The sequence below is a fragment of the Felis catus genome, chromosome B3 (genome assembly GCF_018350175.1).
Source record: "Felis catus isolate Fca126 chromosome B3, F.catus_Fca126_mat1.0, whole genome shotgun sequence".
Lineage (NCBI taxonomy): Eukaryota > Metazoa > Chordata > Mammalia > Carnivora > Felidae > Felis > Felis catus.
The window spans coordinates 120,658,092-120,675,703 of NC_058373.1; the positions used below are offsets into that span (position 1 = coordinate 120,658,092).

Sequence of the window (17,612 nt, forward strand, 5' to 3'; positions counted from 1 at the left end):
GACACTTAACCAACTGAGACACTGAGACACCCAGACACCCAGAAATTGTACTTTTTAACATGTTTGGTTGTAGCCTGCTTAAAAGAGAGATACCTACAGTAAAAGTTCACAGTGTAAAGGATTAGAAGAAGGTAAACCATGCAATACTAATTAGGGGCATGAGTATAGCAACAGAGAAAATAGAATTAAGCAAAAAGCATTCACTGGGATGAAGAAAAGCACTGGTACGCAGTTAACATAATAAATTCAAAATCTATAAATCAAATGCTGATAACAGTATAAAGAAATGTTGGAAAATTATCAATCATAGTAGGTGATTTATTTAAATCTGCTTCTATCAATAACTGATAGGTGCCTCATACAAATTTCTGAGGATTTGGACTATTTGAAATATAGAATAACAATTTGCTTTGATAAGTGGCTTTTCATGTTTTCTGACCACCACTTATAATATTAAAAAAAATACATTTTATAAATGCAACCTAGTAAAATACCTAAATTATGTATATGAAATAAAAGTTTCACAAAATATTATTTCCTATTATTTGAAAAATGCCAATTGGGCCCCCTAAATTGATTTTGCAACCCCCTTACGAGCCACAGGTCATAGTCTGAAAAACATTAATAGCTCTGCATAGACTCCTGCATCCAGTAGGGAGAATATACATTCTCTTCGAGGATATGTTTACAAAAATTCAACACATACTGTCACAAATGAAGGCTCCACACATTTCAAAAAATCTGTATCCGTTTACACTCTTCAACAGTAAAAAACATTTTAATTAGGAAAAACCAAAAGGTAATGTTTAAAAAAGACTCGTGTGTTTGGAAATTTAAAAAAATTCAGTACATAATACCCAGCTGTTAGGTTATCATAATGAAAATCATAAAACACTTAGAAGTGGATGGCTGTGGGGGCGCCTGGGTGGCGCAGTCGGTTAAGCGTCCGACTTCAGCCAGGTCACGATCTCGCGGTCCGTGAGTTCGAGCCCCGCGTCAGGCTCTGGGCTGATGGCTCAGAGCCTGGAGCCTGTTTCCGATTCTGTGTCTCCCTCTCTCTCTGCCCCTCCCCCGTTCATGCTCTGTCTCTCTCTCTGTCCCAAAAATAAAAATAAAAACGTTGGAAAAGAAAAAAAAATTTAAAAAAAAAGAAGTGGATGGCTGTGGAAAATGCTACGTACCACATTTGTGGGATAGCCAAAACTGTATTCAAAAGTAAACCTGGAACTTTGAATTTATTAAAAAGACAAGAACGACTGAAAATAAGTGAGCTAATCATTTAACTTGAAAAACTATAAAAAGAACAAGAGCAAATTAATCCAAATCAAAATCAAATAATAAAAACACAGAAATCACCTAGAACAGCCCAGCACGTGGGAGAACACGAGAGAAGAGTGCCTTGAGCAGTGTTTGGCACATGGTAGATACTCATTAAATACTGGGTGAAGGAGTGAATGAAACTGACAACAAATGGTAGACGGGGTCACATCTGGAAAGACTAATACGGTAAATTTAAAAAAGAGGAAAGACCCACATAGATCATACTAGGAATGAAAAGGAATAAAACAACAAATATAATGGATCGTGGGTTAGACAATGTGTAGTATATTTATAAAATGGAGCCTTATGCACCACTACTGCACAAAAGTTGACTTCACAAAGTGCTTCTTGAGTTGGTCTTGTTTTCAGACCCAAATTAATAATGTTCTGATTGTTGTTTGCCAAGGATTAGTATATTAGCTTCTTTCTGTGAGATGCATACATAATCCCTGGACTGATGGATTAAAGGAGGAAACACACATACACCTGCGTGCATGTAGGTTGTAAGGAACATTCTGAGATGTTTCATCTGTGAGTAAACATTTGCTAAGAAGACTCAAGAGTACATGTCCCTTTTGGAATTCAGTTCTATAACCTCTAACTTGTGCCTTGAGATTTCTTCTCTCCTTTGGGAGTTGAAAGAAGTTTGGTTGTCACCAAAGTTTTATAAAAATGAGCAAGTGCGGGGTTTCTTTTCAGGACCTTCACAGATGCCACCATGCCTGTCTGCCACAGCCCTGGCAAGGTCAGTATTTCGAGCTCTCCTCTTCCTGTGAAATCTTGAGCACTTTTCTTTTGTGGCTCCTTCCTTCTATAGAAAGGTCATCCCCGATGTGGTGGCATGAATCCAAGGTAAACTTTCACTTCAACCATTGGAACAGAAACCTAGTACCTCTGTGTTAGAGATGTGGAAAGCCTTGAAAAGAACTCGAAGAGAAACAATATAGCACCAAACCACAGTCAATCTTGTGAAGTAATGAACAAAACAGATCTTAAAGAAAGGATATCACTTTCAGAAAAGTTTCCACTGATCAAAATAATGGGAAAAAAAGAACAGAGGAAACCACAAATAAAGGAAATAAAGATCCACGAAAAAGCACGTCCGAAGCCTTACCAGCAAAATGGATAGTAGGGATTTTGCTTATTATTACCCTCCTTGACTGGCGATGATATGTCATATAGGCTGGCTGTATGGTGTGCTCTTGACGCCAGTGGCATTCCTAGCCAGCTGTGTGATCGTCATTTATTTCCCAAGTAGAGACCAGTATTAGGAGACATCTTTCAATAATAAATGTAGGCACTATTTCGGCTTGTAGGGATACTATTTACTTGTAATGCATTCCCGAACAATGTCTTTGAGAGGCCCAGGAAGGCTGTTCTTCTTTACTCAGGGTAGAAATAATGCCCATGTCAGGCCTTTTCTTGGACTTCAGGAAAAGGCAAGAGATCAAAGGAGTAAGTGGGAGTGGAGCAAGTGACTTGAATCCCGGGTTAGAAAGTAGACATTTAATACATAAGGAAACTCTTCAGGTACTAGCCATGAACACATCCCAAGGAAAGATCCTGCCTTCGTTGAAAAAAGCATGCCATTATTAATGGAATTCTTCTAATTAGAATTCTTGGTTGCGACTAGCGTGCTACTGTTCATGGCTACATCATATCTTGTTTCAGTTTTGACGTGGCTCCGGTAATCGGGAAGCCTGCCCTTCGGCAGCTTTTGATAATAACACGGTTCGTTGTGTGGAGAAGAGTCTGAACTAAGCCCATCACCACAGCTGAGGTTGTAGGAAGCCTCAAACTCTCAACCCTGGGCTATATCTCCTGTTCTTCTGTCTTCTGGAACCTATACCACTTCCAAGAAGAGCAGTTATGGAACACTACGGGACTGCATGGTCACATCTAGCACTCTCCTTGGTTTAAACTCTAACTTTTATATGTTGTAAAATTAACGGCACCTCTCTTGTCCCATCTTTTCAGTATTCCTCACTGCAAAACTCGATACTTTTATAAGGCACTTTCCTGAGTTCATCTTTTGGTCTTCATATTCCATATGTTCCGTGATCGGAAAACAGCAGGTTAACAGAGCTGCACCAAACACACATTTAGCTTTGCACATTCAGCTCTTCAGAGAGAAAGAGACTGTATGGTTTCAGTGGCGGCCGACTCCGTGTGATGTTCTTCTTGGGGAGAGCTGGGAGACGCATCGTTCCTCCCGTCAGTCTCATTTCCCATGAGCCTCTTGTGTAGGACGGACATCCTCTGTGCCGTGTGTAATTCTCGTGCTGAAAGACATGTGTTCTGTGACAAGCCAGCTGCTTCATTTGGTGCACAGTTGAAGAAACAGTGGTTCGTTCTGATGCTGAAAAATGTGTATATTAGATTTATCGAGAGGTAGTGTGTCAATCTCAAATGAGACCTCTCTTCCTAAGGGAGTTTAAGAGTAGTTGTGACCATGAGATTTCTGCCTCATAGGCCGCCAATTAACTACCTTTTGACTTTAATAGCAAGTTGCTGTTAACTTCCAGGTTCAGAGTATGTTGTGGACATTCTCCTATTTAGCACCCACATTCCATATTCAGTCAGACTCACTGCGTCACCCGACTTAATATTTCTGTACGTGGATAAGCTTATAGTGAATGCAAAGATGGTTAGCAATTCTAAGTAAAAATACCAATTCCAATAAAAGTTAATGTTTGTTTAGCCATTGATATAATACTAGATACCGAGCTAAGATGTGCCTTACAGTCGCCATCTTCCTTAATCCTCAACAACCCTACGAGGTAGGTCGTGGTAACTTGATGTTAAAGGACAGTAACTGACTCAGACAAGCAGCTGACTACATAAGGAGTTCCTAAAACACAGGCACTCCCAGGAAAGCTGCAAAGAATTATCACAGAAGCAGATCAACAAGCGCCCTAAGTAAGCTGTGGTTCAAAAGTTCTCACTTAGGAGTGGGTTGACCAGAGGCTGGAATGTATTTTCCCAGGGAAATGATGCTTGCACGACAAAAGCGTATTTACCCACGATGTGCCTGAAGTAGTAATAACATAGACCCAAACCACTTTGTGTACCAGTGTTTTCATGGAAAAGTCCACTCTGAATTTCCTCTTGAATGGCTGTTGGACACGTTTCTCCACCGTGGGGGAAATGGGGAGCCTGTGCTAGAAACAGTAGGCTCATTAGAAGTGTTCGAAGTTTGAGTCAGCGGTGGCTCCCAAGGCCTGTGATGGGAGTTGATGGAGAAGGCAGGGTGGAAGAGTGACAGGGGATGGACAGAGGGAGAGGAACAGGAGACAGTCCATGAAGGTGAAGGGTGGGATAAGAATTCCAGAGAGCGGGAGAAAGAGGAAAAGAATTTCAGGGAGGAGAAGAGAGGAGAAGGAGTTGAAGGATCCAGACTCACTAGTTCTAAACACCCAGGGACTCTCTTCTCCCTCGGGTAGCTCCTTGTTTGCTGCTTTTGTTTCTTCCACTGACTCTGGTATTTCGCCTGCCTGGTTCCCTTTTGCTGTTCTGCGCGATACTGAGACCGGCTTCGTGGCTTTTCTTGATGCGGCTGCCCCTAACCCAGGCAAATGGCCCTAAGGGTTTTTAACCTCTGTAGAGGAAAGAGTCCATCCTAGGTTCTGGAACTTTTCCTTTGACGCTTGGACCTGGAAGAGCCAATATTAGCTAGAGATGCTTTGGGTAGTTCTTTGGGTCTATAAAGGGCTGAAATAAAATGGATAAGCATTCCCCATGTAGCTATTCAAGGTTGAGGCTTGTGGGACAAGGGAGAATTCCCTCTGTTCCTTTCTCTCCTCTTTGTCTCCACCATTCCCTTGTCCTCCAATGAAAGTGGAAAGGAGTGGGTGGGGCCGCGATCACAGCTTGCTGGAGGGGAAGGGGTCCAAGAGAGTGTGATCCTTGCATCACTGCTGGGGTGTGCTCTCCATCAGTGAGGGGAAGTGGGAGGGGGGACCCCCTGGGCACCTAAGCGTCTGCCAGAGTCTCCAAGTGCTCTTCGCATCACCTTCCCCTTTGCCCACTAGTCAACGTTTTCCTCACTTCTCTGCTGATACAAGTCACTGGGACACCTGGGAGCTATAAAAAGCCTAGGTTCTCACACTTTATCCCGGACCCACTGAGTCAGAATCTCTAAGGGAAGGGCCTGGAGAGCTGTGTGATTAACAAGTGACCCCAGGTGGTTCCTGTCAAGGACATTTGACAAACACTGCTTGACCATCCCTCCATCTTGCTGGTCTTTAAAACTCCTCGGACATTCTAAACCCCTTTCTGCCTCAGGATCATTATACGTATATTCTATTTCTTCTCCACGAAAAGCTCTTTCCTGATCCCTACTCTTGGCCAATAGCTACTTCTCCTAACTTCATGACTTTGCTGAAATACGACAGTTTCAGAAAGACCATCCTTGACCACCGGTGTCACATCTCAATGAGGTTCCCTTGTTTCATTCTCTTTTTTAAAACACTTCGTGCTGTTTCTCCTTAGCATTTATCACATAGTTTGTCCCTTATGTCTTTGCCTAATGTCTGCCTCCTCACTAGTACCAAGCATGGAATACTTTTTGCATGGATGAATAAATGGACAAACAGTGCCAGGAGAAGGGTTCTAAAGGTTGGATTGATTGCTGCTCAAGAAATAAAGAACCGAGCGTATGAAACTTTTAGTCTTACAAAGTAAAATTTTTACACGTCAACTAACATCAAGGTAGATGGGTCCAACAAGTAATTTGTATTTGTGGGGCAATGGATCAGATTATTTTTTAAAATATTTATTAGATACCTGATCTGTGCAAAGTGCAATATTAACAGCTATGGCTACAACAGTGAACGAGCCGATATAACCTCTGCCTTTACGGAGCTTACTTTTTAGCAAGGATGACAGATATTAAGCAACCAGTCACACAATCCCGTAATTACAATTTTGGTAAATGCAATGAAAGAATTACAGATCTGTAAGAGCCTGTAGTGAGGAGATCCAGCATGGTCTGTAGGGCATCAAGCTAGTCATAGAATTTCTAAGACATGTGGCTGGGGAACCTGTGCCCAAAGCATCCAATTGACTCTGTCCTGTCTCTTGTCAAAGTTGGCATGAGGGGGGGGTGCCTCTACATAACAGTTCCTCAACTTCAACACTATTTTTTTTTTAAGTTTATTTATTTTGAGAGAAAGAGAGAGAGAATCCCAAGCAGGCTCCACACTGTCTGCGTGGAGCCCGATGTGGGGCTTGAACTCATGAACCATGAGATCATGAGACCTGAGCCGAAATCAAGAGTTGGACGCTTAACCGACACAACCACCCGGGTGCCCCTCAAATTCAGCACTATTGACATCTTGGGCTACAAAATCCTTTGGGGGCACCTCCCAGTGCACTTTAGGAGATATTTAGCACCATCCCTGGCCTCTACCCACCAGATGCCAATAGACCTCGCTGTTGTGACAACAATGTGTCAACACTGCCAAACGTCCCTTGTGGAAGGGTGGGGGTGGAGACAAAGTCTGTCCCTCCTTTCTACCTCAGATGAGAACCGCTGGTCTACATGAACCTTGGTGGGTTTTTTTGTTTTTTTTTTTAATGCCTTTACTTATAATTTATCCAAGTCAATACTGGAAACTTCATTTATTCCTTCAGTAAAGAAATATTTGTTGAACGCTTATTAGGTGCCAGGCACTGGAGACACAGCAGTAGTCCAAGCCTGTGCTTTCTTGCAATTACCTTCCAGTGGAGAGAGATGTACAACAAACTTCAATATATGTGATATTTCAGAAGACGGGGTAGTTGGTCACAGGAGTCCTTTCTGCTAAGATGACATTTGTACCAAGTCTTGAAAGAAGCAAGGGAATGAGCCACGTGACAGAGAACACCGAGAGCGAGAGGCAAAGCCATTGGAGGGCCTGCGTTTGATCTAACCTTTCTATCTGCTGATCTAACCAAGCTGCTTGTGTTTCAGAGGGTCCACAGAAGGGCAGCTGAATGGACTCCAGAGCAGCCTTAACTCTGCAGCCTTTGTGCCCATCACCAGCTCCACAGGTTAGTGGACACACCAGCTCTTCCGCGGCCGGGACGACAGGGAGGGTGTGCTGGGCTGGGCATATTCTGTCTTCTGCCTCCGAAGAAACCTGCAGTTCAAAGAACGAGGAAGCATCCAGGCTTTTGAAGCATTGGCAAATGGGCACTTTAGGATGGAATGGTTTTCCAGAACTAGTTCAGGGTAGATGACATTCCTTGGTCTGGGAGAATGCTATCAGATTTGCAGCATTTAGGCTGGTATTTGACCGGTGTTTCACTGCTCATATCGTATTCCCACCGGTAGTGTCTCTCCCTAACTCTTCAGGACAATGGAGCTCTGGTCTTCGATCATAGTCCCTGTCATGCTAATGTAATGGCCTATTGATCCATTGCCAGGTGCTTACTGAGGTCTTTTTAAAACCTCTCATGTAGGTATCCACATCTAAGTCAGGCAACATTGGTCCAGGCATAGTTTTCTGTGAGTACTAACTCGTAAGAATATACTGATAAGTAATCAGAAAACTAAAAATCACTTGGATTCAGTTCAACAAATACTTATTATTGAATACCTACTGTGGAGAGAATGAGATGTCAGCTGAGGGACATAAAGGGTGGACCAGGCCATCCCTCCTGTCAGGGAACTTACAGACTTAGGAAAAGAGGAGAGTCAGCAGGGAGCGGGGCTGCAGGGTGGGTAAGTGTCAGGTCCTGGGGATGCAGAGAATAACCATAGACGGTTGGCGGAACACCCGCTGTGCCCGGCACAGTTCTGAATGCCTCACCTGTAACAACTCATTTGTCCACAAAACAGGCATATAATAGGAACTGTGTTCCCTGTTTTACAGCTGAAGAAATAAAGGCACAGATTATGAAACATATCTAACATCTCACAGCTAGTAAATGGTGGGGCAGTATTTGAACCCCAGCGACCTGGCCCAGGCTCTTAAGGGATTAGAGAGGGCTTTCTGGAGGCAGGAACATCTAGGCAGAGGGTTGAACGTTGACATGTCTGCCGGGGGGGGGGCGGGGGGGGGCGCGGTGCGGGACTAAAGGAGTGCCAGGAAGAGGGAGCAATACTGCACAGTCGGGGGCGAGGGCGGGGTGAAAATGCCCCGTGTTCTGGGAGCCCTCGTGTGTCACTGTGGCGGGGGACTAGGGCACGAGCAGGGAGCAGCAAGAGAGAGGTCACGGAGGTAGCAGGGCCGGTTTGCGAGCCGTGTAGGGAACTTGGCCCTGAGTGCAATAAGGAGCCGTCAGGGAGTCTAGAGCCAGGGGATGAGGGGTGTGCGTGTGACATAATACACCTTAACATGATGCCAGATCTCCAAGAAGCCTGGTTAGACTGTATCACAGGGAGAATTACGCACACCTCCGGCTTACTGTGGGGTTCAAGGAAGCCATATATAGAGAAAGGCTCTATAACCACACCCACATCAGGTAATAAGAGTATAAAGACTTTGTTCTCTGCTTAATATTTTAGAACCCGAATTCAAGAAATAGTTGATGGGTATCTACTTGCCCCTCCCCTCCCCCCAAAAAGAATGACTAGGATATGGTAGTTATTTTTAAGGAATGAACATTTCCCCCTGGAAGTGGCGCAGCCTGGGAAGTGGGCGGCCGGGAGAACTGTGCACTGTATGCACAGCTGAATATATCTGTCCACAAACTGCTGCAGCCAGAGAGGTTTGCAAAGCATAGGAGATCCAGGAAACCTGCCTACTGCTATTTGCAGGTCTAACTAACGCATTAAGTACAAAACTGAACGCTCTGCATAGACTCTGGCCAGGGAAGTTGGAAATTTGAGGGGCCAGGTGGGTCATACGCTCAGCATCTCGCTTATGAATTAATATTTATTGACTGCTGAAGTTATGTGTTAGAGATTTTGTAACCATTGTAATGAACGCAGCGTCAGCCTAAAACCGCAGAACAAAGAGAAAAGTTGTATATTAGTTATATAAAGGTTGTATACTGTATATTGTATAATAGAATCCCCGGATTCTAGTATCTCCCTTTTCCCTCTGCTTCTACCTTAAGACGAGTGCATTATTTTTTTTCGCCTTGTTTAGGTAGCCAGCTGTTCACTGCTTTTATCTCCATTGACTCTGGACCTCTAAAGTGCCTTGAATTCGTTTCTAGTCTGTGATTTTCCTGGTGTTCCCGATCCTCAGTTAAAGAAACACTGATGAACTTGGTACACGAGTCTCGGGCATTTTCCACACTTCACAATAAACATTTTGCCTTAGCGGTATAATAGTAACTAACCCTGTTAGAGTTATTTATACAGCTCGTAGGTAACTACCTGGCACTTGAGTGTTTCAGCTACAAATCATGCGTTTTTCTGTATGACACATAGATTTAAAGGTGTCATTCTAGGGGTTCAGAAGGGTGTCCTATAAAAAGGTTAGGTAGCTATTAGAGACATTTTTCTTTAAACCCAGAAGAAGGGAGAGTAGCCCCTGTAATAAGTCAGTTGTATGGCTCTCAGAGATAGGAAGTTTGTGCCTCTACAGGAATCGCTACGCTGACTTTGAAAGGTATTTAGCCCCTGTCTGGTCCAGTTAACTCAGTTGGTTAAACATGGTATTATTGAGTCCACGAATATAGCAAAAGTCTGTTTCCTGGCCCCTTGACTCTTCTGCAAGTCTAGCCAACCAGGCCTTAAAGCTGTGTGACTTTGTTCCTTGGGCACCTGACTGAGATACTGGTTCATCCCAGGGCTCTGTTGAAAAACAACTCAGAATCCTTCCCCACTGATGGTGACCTAGTGACAGTCTTTTAAGTGTGGATGTTAAATGAGGTAGTGGACATGAAAGCTGCTAGCAAAAGGTCTGGAATGCTCCATGAATGTGACTTTTTCCTTGACTTCCCTACCTCAGGCTATATATTCTGAGTTTGCTATGGGAGGCAAGATGTAGAGTCAGCAAATTTGGAAATTTGAGAAGGAAGCTAGAGCGAGGGCCTTTGGCTCAAAGCCAAAGCCATTGGCCTTCATTCTTTATAACCATGGCGTTCTGGAGTTTAGAAGTGGTGATGGGGAACTAAAATAGCGGAGAGTACCAGATTAGATAACTGGCATTTCTCTCATGCGGACTTCATAGCGTAAACTACTGTTCTTGCAGGGTCTGAGGCCATACCAGCTGCCCTCATCCCTGGCTCTAGCTTCTGCCTACGCCTCTTCTGTCCTGGAGCCCGGCCTCTATCTGCCCCCCGCCCCAGTTTGTTTGTTTTGTTTTGTTTTGTTTAAAAAGCTCTTACTGGTCTGGAGTTGGTGGAAAGATTCTTTGAACACCAATGCTGGATTTCATTTACAAGAAGTGAGCAACAGTGTCCTTGTTAAATATTTGCTATTTGGGGCCTTGATAAAACATACATTTTAGCTTTATCCTCCTTGTTTGCATGGGGCTGGGGCAGCAGCCCATCAGTGTGCCTCTGCCCGCCCACCTCCCTGCCTCCCTGTAATACAAGACAAAGGAACTTACTTTAATAGAAAGTAAACCCAGCGGACCTTAAACTCTGAGGATCTAGAAGTCACTTTAACTTTCAAGCGAAATGATTTGCTGGGCAATTCTCAGCGGAATGACCTCTTTTTATTATCAGATTCTTATTCTTTTCACCAAGCGTTATCTAGTTGTTATAGATCCTGGATGGATCTGGAATACAAGAAGTTAATAGTGAAAATGAATAAAGCTCTTAAGATGCTTGCCCTAGTGTCTCACATCCTTTGTTACTCCCAAAACGTTCTTCTCTTCCCAGAGCCAGAGGGATAAGAATTTGGGTTTACGTACTCTTATGGTGTTAGAAAGCAAAGGGCACAGGTTTGGTGTTTGGCCGGAAATGGAGCATCAGCATCTGGGCAAACGATGATCCTCTAAAGCCTAGTTTTGTTTTGTTTTGTTTTGTTTTGTTTTGTTTTGTTTTGTTTTGTTTTCTTGAAATACACGTAGGTGTTTTCTCCTTTCTTTATGTTCAATGTATTTCTCAGCCTTCTCTTTCCTTCATTGGTTCCTTCTGTCGCCCGCCACCTAATGCTAGATACTAGGCGGTTTTCTGGGCCTGGTGTCCCTGGCTAGTCTTCTGTCTGGTTTTTGTCCTGTCCTAAAACCTAGTTTTAGATTTGACCTCTTGTCCTTTCACCAAGATCAAATAAAGTGTTAAGTAGGGTTTTTTTTTTTTTTTTTTTTTTTTTTTACATTTTTCAGGACCTTTGGGAGCTCCCCAGGTTATTTTCGCCAGATCCAAACCCTTGCCCACACAATCTGGAGCCCTTGCTACAGTTATAGGACAGAGAAAATCAAAGTCGGTGAAGTCAGGGCCAATTTAAGGTAACAGTAAGAATAAGAGCATATTTTTTTATTATAACTTGCTGACTTTATGCCACAGCAAGAGGCTTAATAGCTATCAAGAGAAGCGATAGTTTCTCAAAATGACAAGGAAATTGGCATTTTGTAAAACCAGAGCTCAAAGTTAAGCTACTCCTAGCTTGCTTCTGTAATAGCCTGCCAGTAGGTGGCGCTGTGGCAGTAAGAAATTTCCTCACTATTCTGGAGGGTTTTGTTTAAAACCATGGGGACATTGAGGCCAGTCAAAGAAAGAAACTAAAGCTATAATTGAGTTATCACAGGTAAAGTGTAACAGAATACATTGGAGAGAATGATATTTGAAGTTCAAATCGCAATAGCCTCTAAAGAGAATGTTCTCAGTGATATTTATTATTTTAAAGAAGGCTTTTAGACTAGAGTTGTGTAGTTTGTGAACTGGACTTTCAAATAATGGGAGGCAGGAAGGAAGAAAATTAAAAAATAATTTTTGGGGGGTGAGGTTGAGTGAGTAATTATGCTGTGTGTCTGAGTTAAGATCAGCATGTGCTATAACTGGCCACAAAACAAACCGTAAATCCCAGCCTACCACCCATCCGTAGAAATCTGACATTGAAGGGACGGCCTGACTTGATCTTGTGAGGCTGTACCCACACTTCACCAGCGCTGCCCCACAGTATTTTGTTCCCAGCTGTGGCCTTCAAAACTTTCCAGAAAATTCTCTGAAACCACAAGGTTTTGATGATTCCTTTCCTCTTTGCTCTACCCTACACACTGAAGCATTAATGGCACACCTGCTATGAGCTTAATACCCTTCTTACCTCTGGGGGAATACTTACAAGCTTATTTGAGAAGCATTATTCATCAAAATACCCCAGGAGAGCAAAGGAGGGAGGAAAATTATTTACCCACCACAGGATTCATTTACATTGGATCAGAGAGCTTCAAATATCTTTCCCCAGCCCATCTAAACTCTTTCCAAAAAGGAATGAGAAGAGAGAAGGGAACACCAAATCCATGGCTTGGTCATCTACCAAAATGTACCAGAAAAACTGAAAACAACTCGAGTTCTATTGGTAATACTTGGCCAATGGGCCTTTAATTCTGATATCCAATGATGAACAACTAATGAAATATAGAAAACTAAAGCGAGAAGGTCAATATTTCCTGGAGGAGACTGGCAGCCAGGAGAATGAATGCGACATCAAGCTCCAAACTAAACCGATGGCCTGCCAAGAAGCACTAATGTCCCATCGGCTTCCAGGACTGTGAGACTTGGACCCTGCCGCCGTTGTAATATCACTTTCCTTGAACCTATTTCATTAGTATCCCTTACAGTCCACCCAGAACATTACATGGCAAAGTAGGATCATCAGCAGAGAAGCCTTGGGAAAGAGCCCATCTCTCAACACTTAAATCTCTTGCAAACACAGCCCTGCTGAGCCTGAGCGGCACATAAGCTAGGGAGGGTGATGCTGTACTTTGTAGTTAGCTGAGGCGGTAAGACCTCATGCCAAGCGTGCATGGCCTCGACGCAGAGTGGGTCAGGGGGCCTCAGAAGACCAGGCTGCCATGGTGCAGCACGACCAGCTGGGAGGCTCCGGAGGCAGGCCCACCAGCCTGGCAGGTGGTAGGTGTCAGATGGCCATGGGCTGCCTCTCCCTGAATAGGAGAAATACGTAGTTCACAAAGTGAGGAGGCAGAACCCCAGCGTCCGTGTCCCATCACCCCGATGCTTGTTTTCTCCTTGCTGTGAATGCAGTAGAGGCACGATCACTGCTCAGGCCAGAGGTCCCTTAAGCCACAGTCACAGACGAATGTTATCACGAGCTATAATGATCCTAGAGCCTCTTCGTATATGGGGTTCGGGAGGCAGGCAGGTTAGATGCGAGGATTGAAGTATGTTTGCATAGCATGTTATCTAAGACAGAAAACATCAGTTGTCCTGATCAAAGAACGAAGGAGCTGCACTAAAGCATGCTGGGGACTCAGACTTTCTAAGACCCCCACTATGCTGCCCCAGGCAAGGGTCGTATTTAAATAGATACATTATTTTGCATCTTCTTAGATTCTGTATTGTCTGTTTGGCATCCCTTCATCACAGAGCCAGTTAACTATGTTTTCTGTATTCTCGATGCTTTGACATTTGGGGCCTCACCGAGCCAGAGAGAAACTGCCCCTCCCAGGGCTAGCTAATTCCTAGAGATCATAACAACTTGCCCACGAGTATGCCCTTCAAATGGAAGCGAACCAGTCCCAAGTTTATATCCCCAACCGCCTCCTTATCTCTCACATGGAACACCCACATTTCCCTTGCCCCAGATTGCTCCAGGGCCAGGTACAACTAGAGAGCACTGCTGGAGCCCATAGCCCACCAGAATCCTTAAAATGAGCCAGCCTTAAGCTGTTTACCCTGCTCTGCCTTGCCTTTCCCAGGGAAATCCCAAGTAAGGTTATGGCCTCGGCTTTCTCCTCACTCCTGTCTTCTGTCTCCTGACCACACTGGTGTTTTCCTCTGTGACCCCGTGTGGCACGCAGTGACCTTCTCTCTGGGACGCTGAGTATAATCAGCTTGCCCCTGCCAAGCCTTGTTCTCATCTCCTCCAGAGCCACACTGACTTAACCATACCATACCCAACTTGTACACCCTTAGAACAAACATCAACAGAGTGAATGTCTTTACTGTGCAGTGCGAGGAGCCAGGGAAAAAAAATCTCCATCAATTAGGTTTATACCACTAACTTCTAAGCAACTGGTCACAGCACTCACTTCATTATAGGCTGTGTTGTGTAAGTGGTGTTTTAACAGTGTGTGTGGTGCTAGCCTTAATCTAGCTGCAGCCACACATGAAGGATGTGGATCCCTCTCCATGGCAAAGTCGCCTGGCTGTCAGCCATTGAAATTTCATGCTTTCCTGTCCCGAGGCCTCTTCTTTTCATTTAGTAACTGTTTCTACGTTCAGAAACAAAACCCAAGCATAGCAGAACAACCTGGTTGGAAGTGGGGGAGGAAACAACCTGGCTTTCAGTTGGGGGGGATGTAGGGGAACACTTCCAAGGTCCTCTAAGGGGGTTCATTTGCCTTAAAGAAAACCAGGGAACTCTATTCCTGAAATGGATTAAGAAGTGGACCACTAAGAAAGATAAGATCTGAAAATTGATATTGTCTCTTGCTGAGCTGGCAAACTGCCAAGAGAGGAGTGATGATTCTTCAATTGTTAACAATTACTACTTTGTTAGAAAGAGACAAGGAAAGCGCAGCGGCCCCTTTCTCAAATTACATTTATGTTACAGAAGCGCACACACCTCCTGGAAAAAATGCTTGGCACCCTGGATTGTGAGGCTTGTACCTACCACTGCCTCTTGCTGCAGATTCGTATTGTCCTGTGCAATATCCGTTCACTTTGGGTGGGAAAAGATCCTGTTTATTCTTGTATTCCTGAACTGGGCAGGTAACCAGCATAGCATTGCCTTACTTTGTAAGTTTTTATACTTATCGCTACAAGTTATCAATCTATACTCTGTGGTTATCCATCCCATGAACCCACACATCTTGCTGCTAATTTCAATGAAATGCTTGTTATAGGCACATACCTTTGCTTTACCATCCTTATATCCCCAGGTCATAATTGCTCCTAAAAGTTCTAAAGAAAGAAATGGCATGCTAAGCCATGCCTGTCTTTGGAAACAGCAAGCTTTGCGCATGGAAATATTTACAGCGCTGCTCGCCTGATCTGTAGAGTGTACTGGGCCCCAAAGTGTGTGGGTGGATAAGTGTAGGACGCGGAGAACGGTGACTTGATGTGCATTGCCCCGTTGGCATGATCGGTGCGGATATTTATGCTTTATTCCTTGAAATTATAAAGAGAAAGACTCGGATTCTCTTGTCCTCCGAATGAAGAGCATTGCTGGTAAAAGTGGAACAATAGCGTCTCCTACTTCTTTGTATTCTCCTCTTTGGAACACACAAGTATTTCCAGACAGGACTCCAACGTAGGTATCAGGAGCCCTCTTCCCTTAAAACCTAAATCCCGGCTAAGCGGTTACCTGATACCAGAGAGGAACTGCTTGAACATGCGTAATGTCCCCTTAACTACATCAAGAAAACAAAGCATGTTTCCCCAGTACAAACTAAGGATGTAACTTGGGAAGCCAACCTGGCTGTAAGATGGCGAGATGAAGTAAAGAGGCCGGCTGCTTAGAAGTTGCTATTTTACTGTTATTTATGTGTTTGTGGTTATCAGGAAGAAGAATCACTGCGTTTTACATTCAACTGGACTGAAAAGTGACTGAGGGTTTTTTCCGCCTTCCATTCACTTCTCATTAAGACATGTTTGTTCATGAGACAAACCCAAATGAAGATGTTTTAGAATTTGACAAGAGTTTAGCTTTTTTGTTTTTTTTTAAGGAGTGAATTGTTTGTAGTTGATCAGACATTGGAACATGGAATCTTGACATCGCCGCTCGTTTTTAGAAATATGACCCTTGCAGGCCTTCGGTGTTTAGTCATCTTTTCTACTGTTCTCCAGTGTAAATTGCCGTTGTGTGTATGTACATATCCTTATCCTCCTCTGTTTACGCAGAGAATTTGAGTCATCTGCAATAGCCTTTTGATTATCAAAGAGAGGCACCCTCAGTTTACCTCTTTAAGGAAAGTTACTGTACATAAGCATAAGGAACAAACAGTCTCAGGGGCCGGACCTCATAAAAACTTGCAACCTTGGGGCGTTTGGGTGGTTCAGTCAGTTAAGCATCCAACTTCGGCTCAGGTCATGATCTTATCATCCCTGAGTTTGAGCCCCACTGAAAGCTCAGAGCCTGGAGCCTGCTTCGGATTCTGTGTCTCCCTCTCTCTCTGCCCCTCCCCTGCTTGCACTCTGTCTCTCCCTGTCTCTCAAAAATAAATAAACGTTAGGGGTGCCCGGGTGGCTCAGTCGGTTGAGCGTCCCACTTCAGCTTGGGTCACGATCTCGCAGTTCGTGGGTTCGAGCCCCGCGTCCGGCTCTGTGCTGACGGCTCAGAGCCTGGAGACTGCTTCGGATTCTGTGTCTCCTTCTCTCTGCCCCTTCCTTGCTCATGCTCTGTCTCTCTCTGTCTCTCAAAAATGATAAACGTTAAAAAAAATTTTTTTAATAAATAAATAAACGTTAAACAAAATTAAAAAAAAAAAACCAAACCTGCCACCTTATTTGGGAGAATTAGCAGTTGTAGTGGCTAAACAGCAAATCTGTTAGTCCATCCCTGATACCAGGTCGTCTGCTGTCCCCTCGGTGGCTGGCCTCCGCTGTTTTCCAGGTTAGCAACTCTGCCGTATTCGAGATTCCACCTCCCTCCGTGTGGTTGTTTCTCTCTCCACTTGTTACGTCCACCTTTCAAAGGACAGAATTAGAATACTCTGCATTCCTTCATTCATTCCGAGACGTGCCCCTGGTGTGCAGAACTGAAGGTGGCAAATGCCCCCTTGCGGACAAATGCCAGCCCTCTGCTAGGATCGCATGACTGCGTGATACAAAGCGGCCAGCTTCGGCACTTCTGACCCCTGTCTTGAGGTGGCATTGTAGCTAGCAGGTACAACATACTTTCCGTCCCTACCATAGAGTCTTAAAATAGAAAGCCACATGCAGTAAAATAACAAAACATAAAAGGAGAATCCAGGCCAAAAGTCAAGATATTTCCAATTTTTCAAATACAAGACGAAATAAAATTACTGTGATCAAGGTTAAATTTGGTTCTGAGTCTCTTAACCATCGAGACAAAAAGGGAAACAAGAAGAATCAGGGTATATAGTTCTCATTTTCAAAAAGGAAGCCATACTCTGGAGGAAAATGGAGCTTTTTCCTGGCTCTTATTCTCCAACAAGTAGTTCATATGCTTTAGAGAGAGGACACCGAAAGAAGTAAGAGTGCCCTCCCAACAGAGCAGTGTGCTTCAAGGGGCCACTTCTTGGCGTGAGCTACAGGAAGTC

At 44.0% G+C, this 17,612-nt stretch overlaps 1 protein-coding gene across 17 annotated transcripts in view; it reads left to right on the forward strand.

Annotated features, from left to right (window-relative positions):
* The window catches only part of TTLL5 (tubulin tyrosine ligase like 5), a 285,367-nt gene that overhangs the window by 228,274 nt on the left and 39,481 nt on the right, over nt 1-17,612 (forward strand). For 12 of the 17 annotated variants that reach the window (XM_045060262.1, XM_045060260.1, XM_045060264.1 and 9 more), the window contains 2 exons: nt 7,274-7,353; nt 11,532-11,654. The exons of 1 other annotated variant lie outside the window; for it this stretch is intronic. In XM_045060262.1, the coding sequence (XP_044916197.1) occupies nt 7,274-7,353; nt 11,532-11,653 (202 nt within the window). In that variant the 3' untranslated portion in view covers nt 11,654. Of the gene's footprint in view, nt 1-7,273; nt 7,354-9,398; nt 11,036-11,531; nt 11,655-17,612 lie in introns of those variants that run through there. 4 more of the 17 variants (XM_045060268.1, XM_045060267.1, XM_045060266.1 and 1 more) reach the window with 2 other exon arrangements.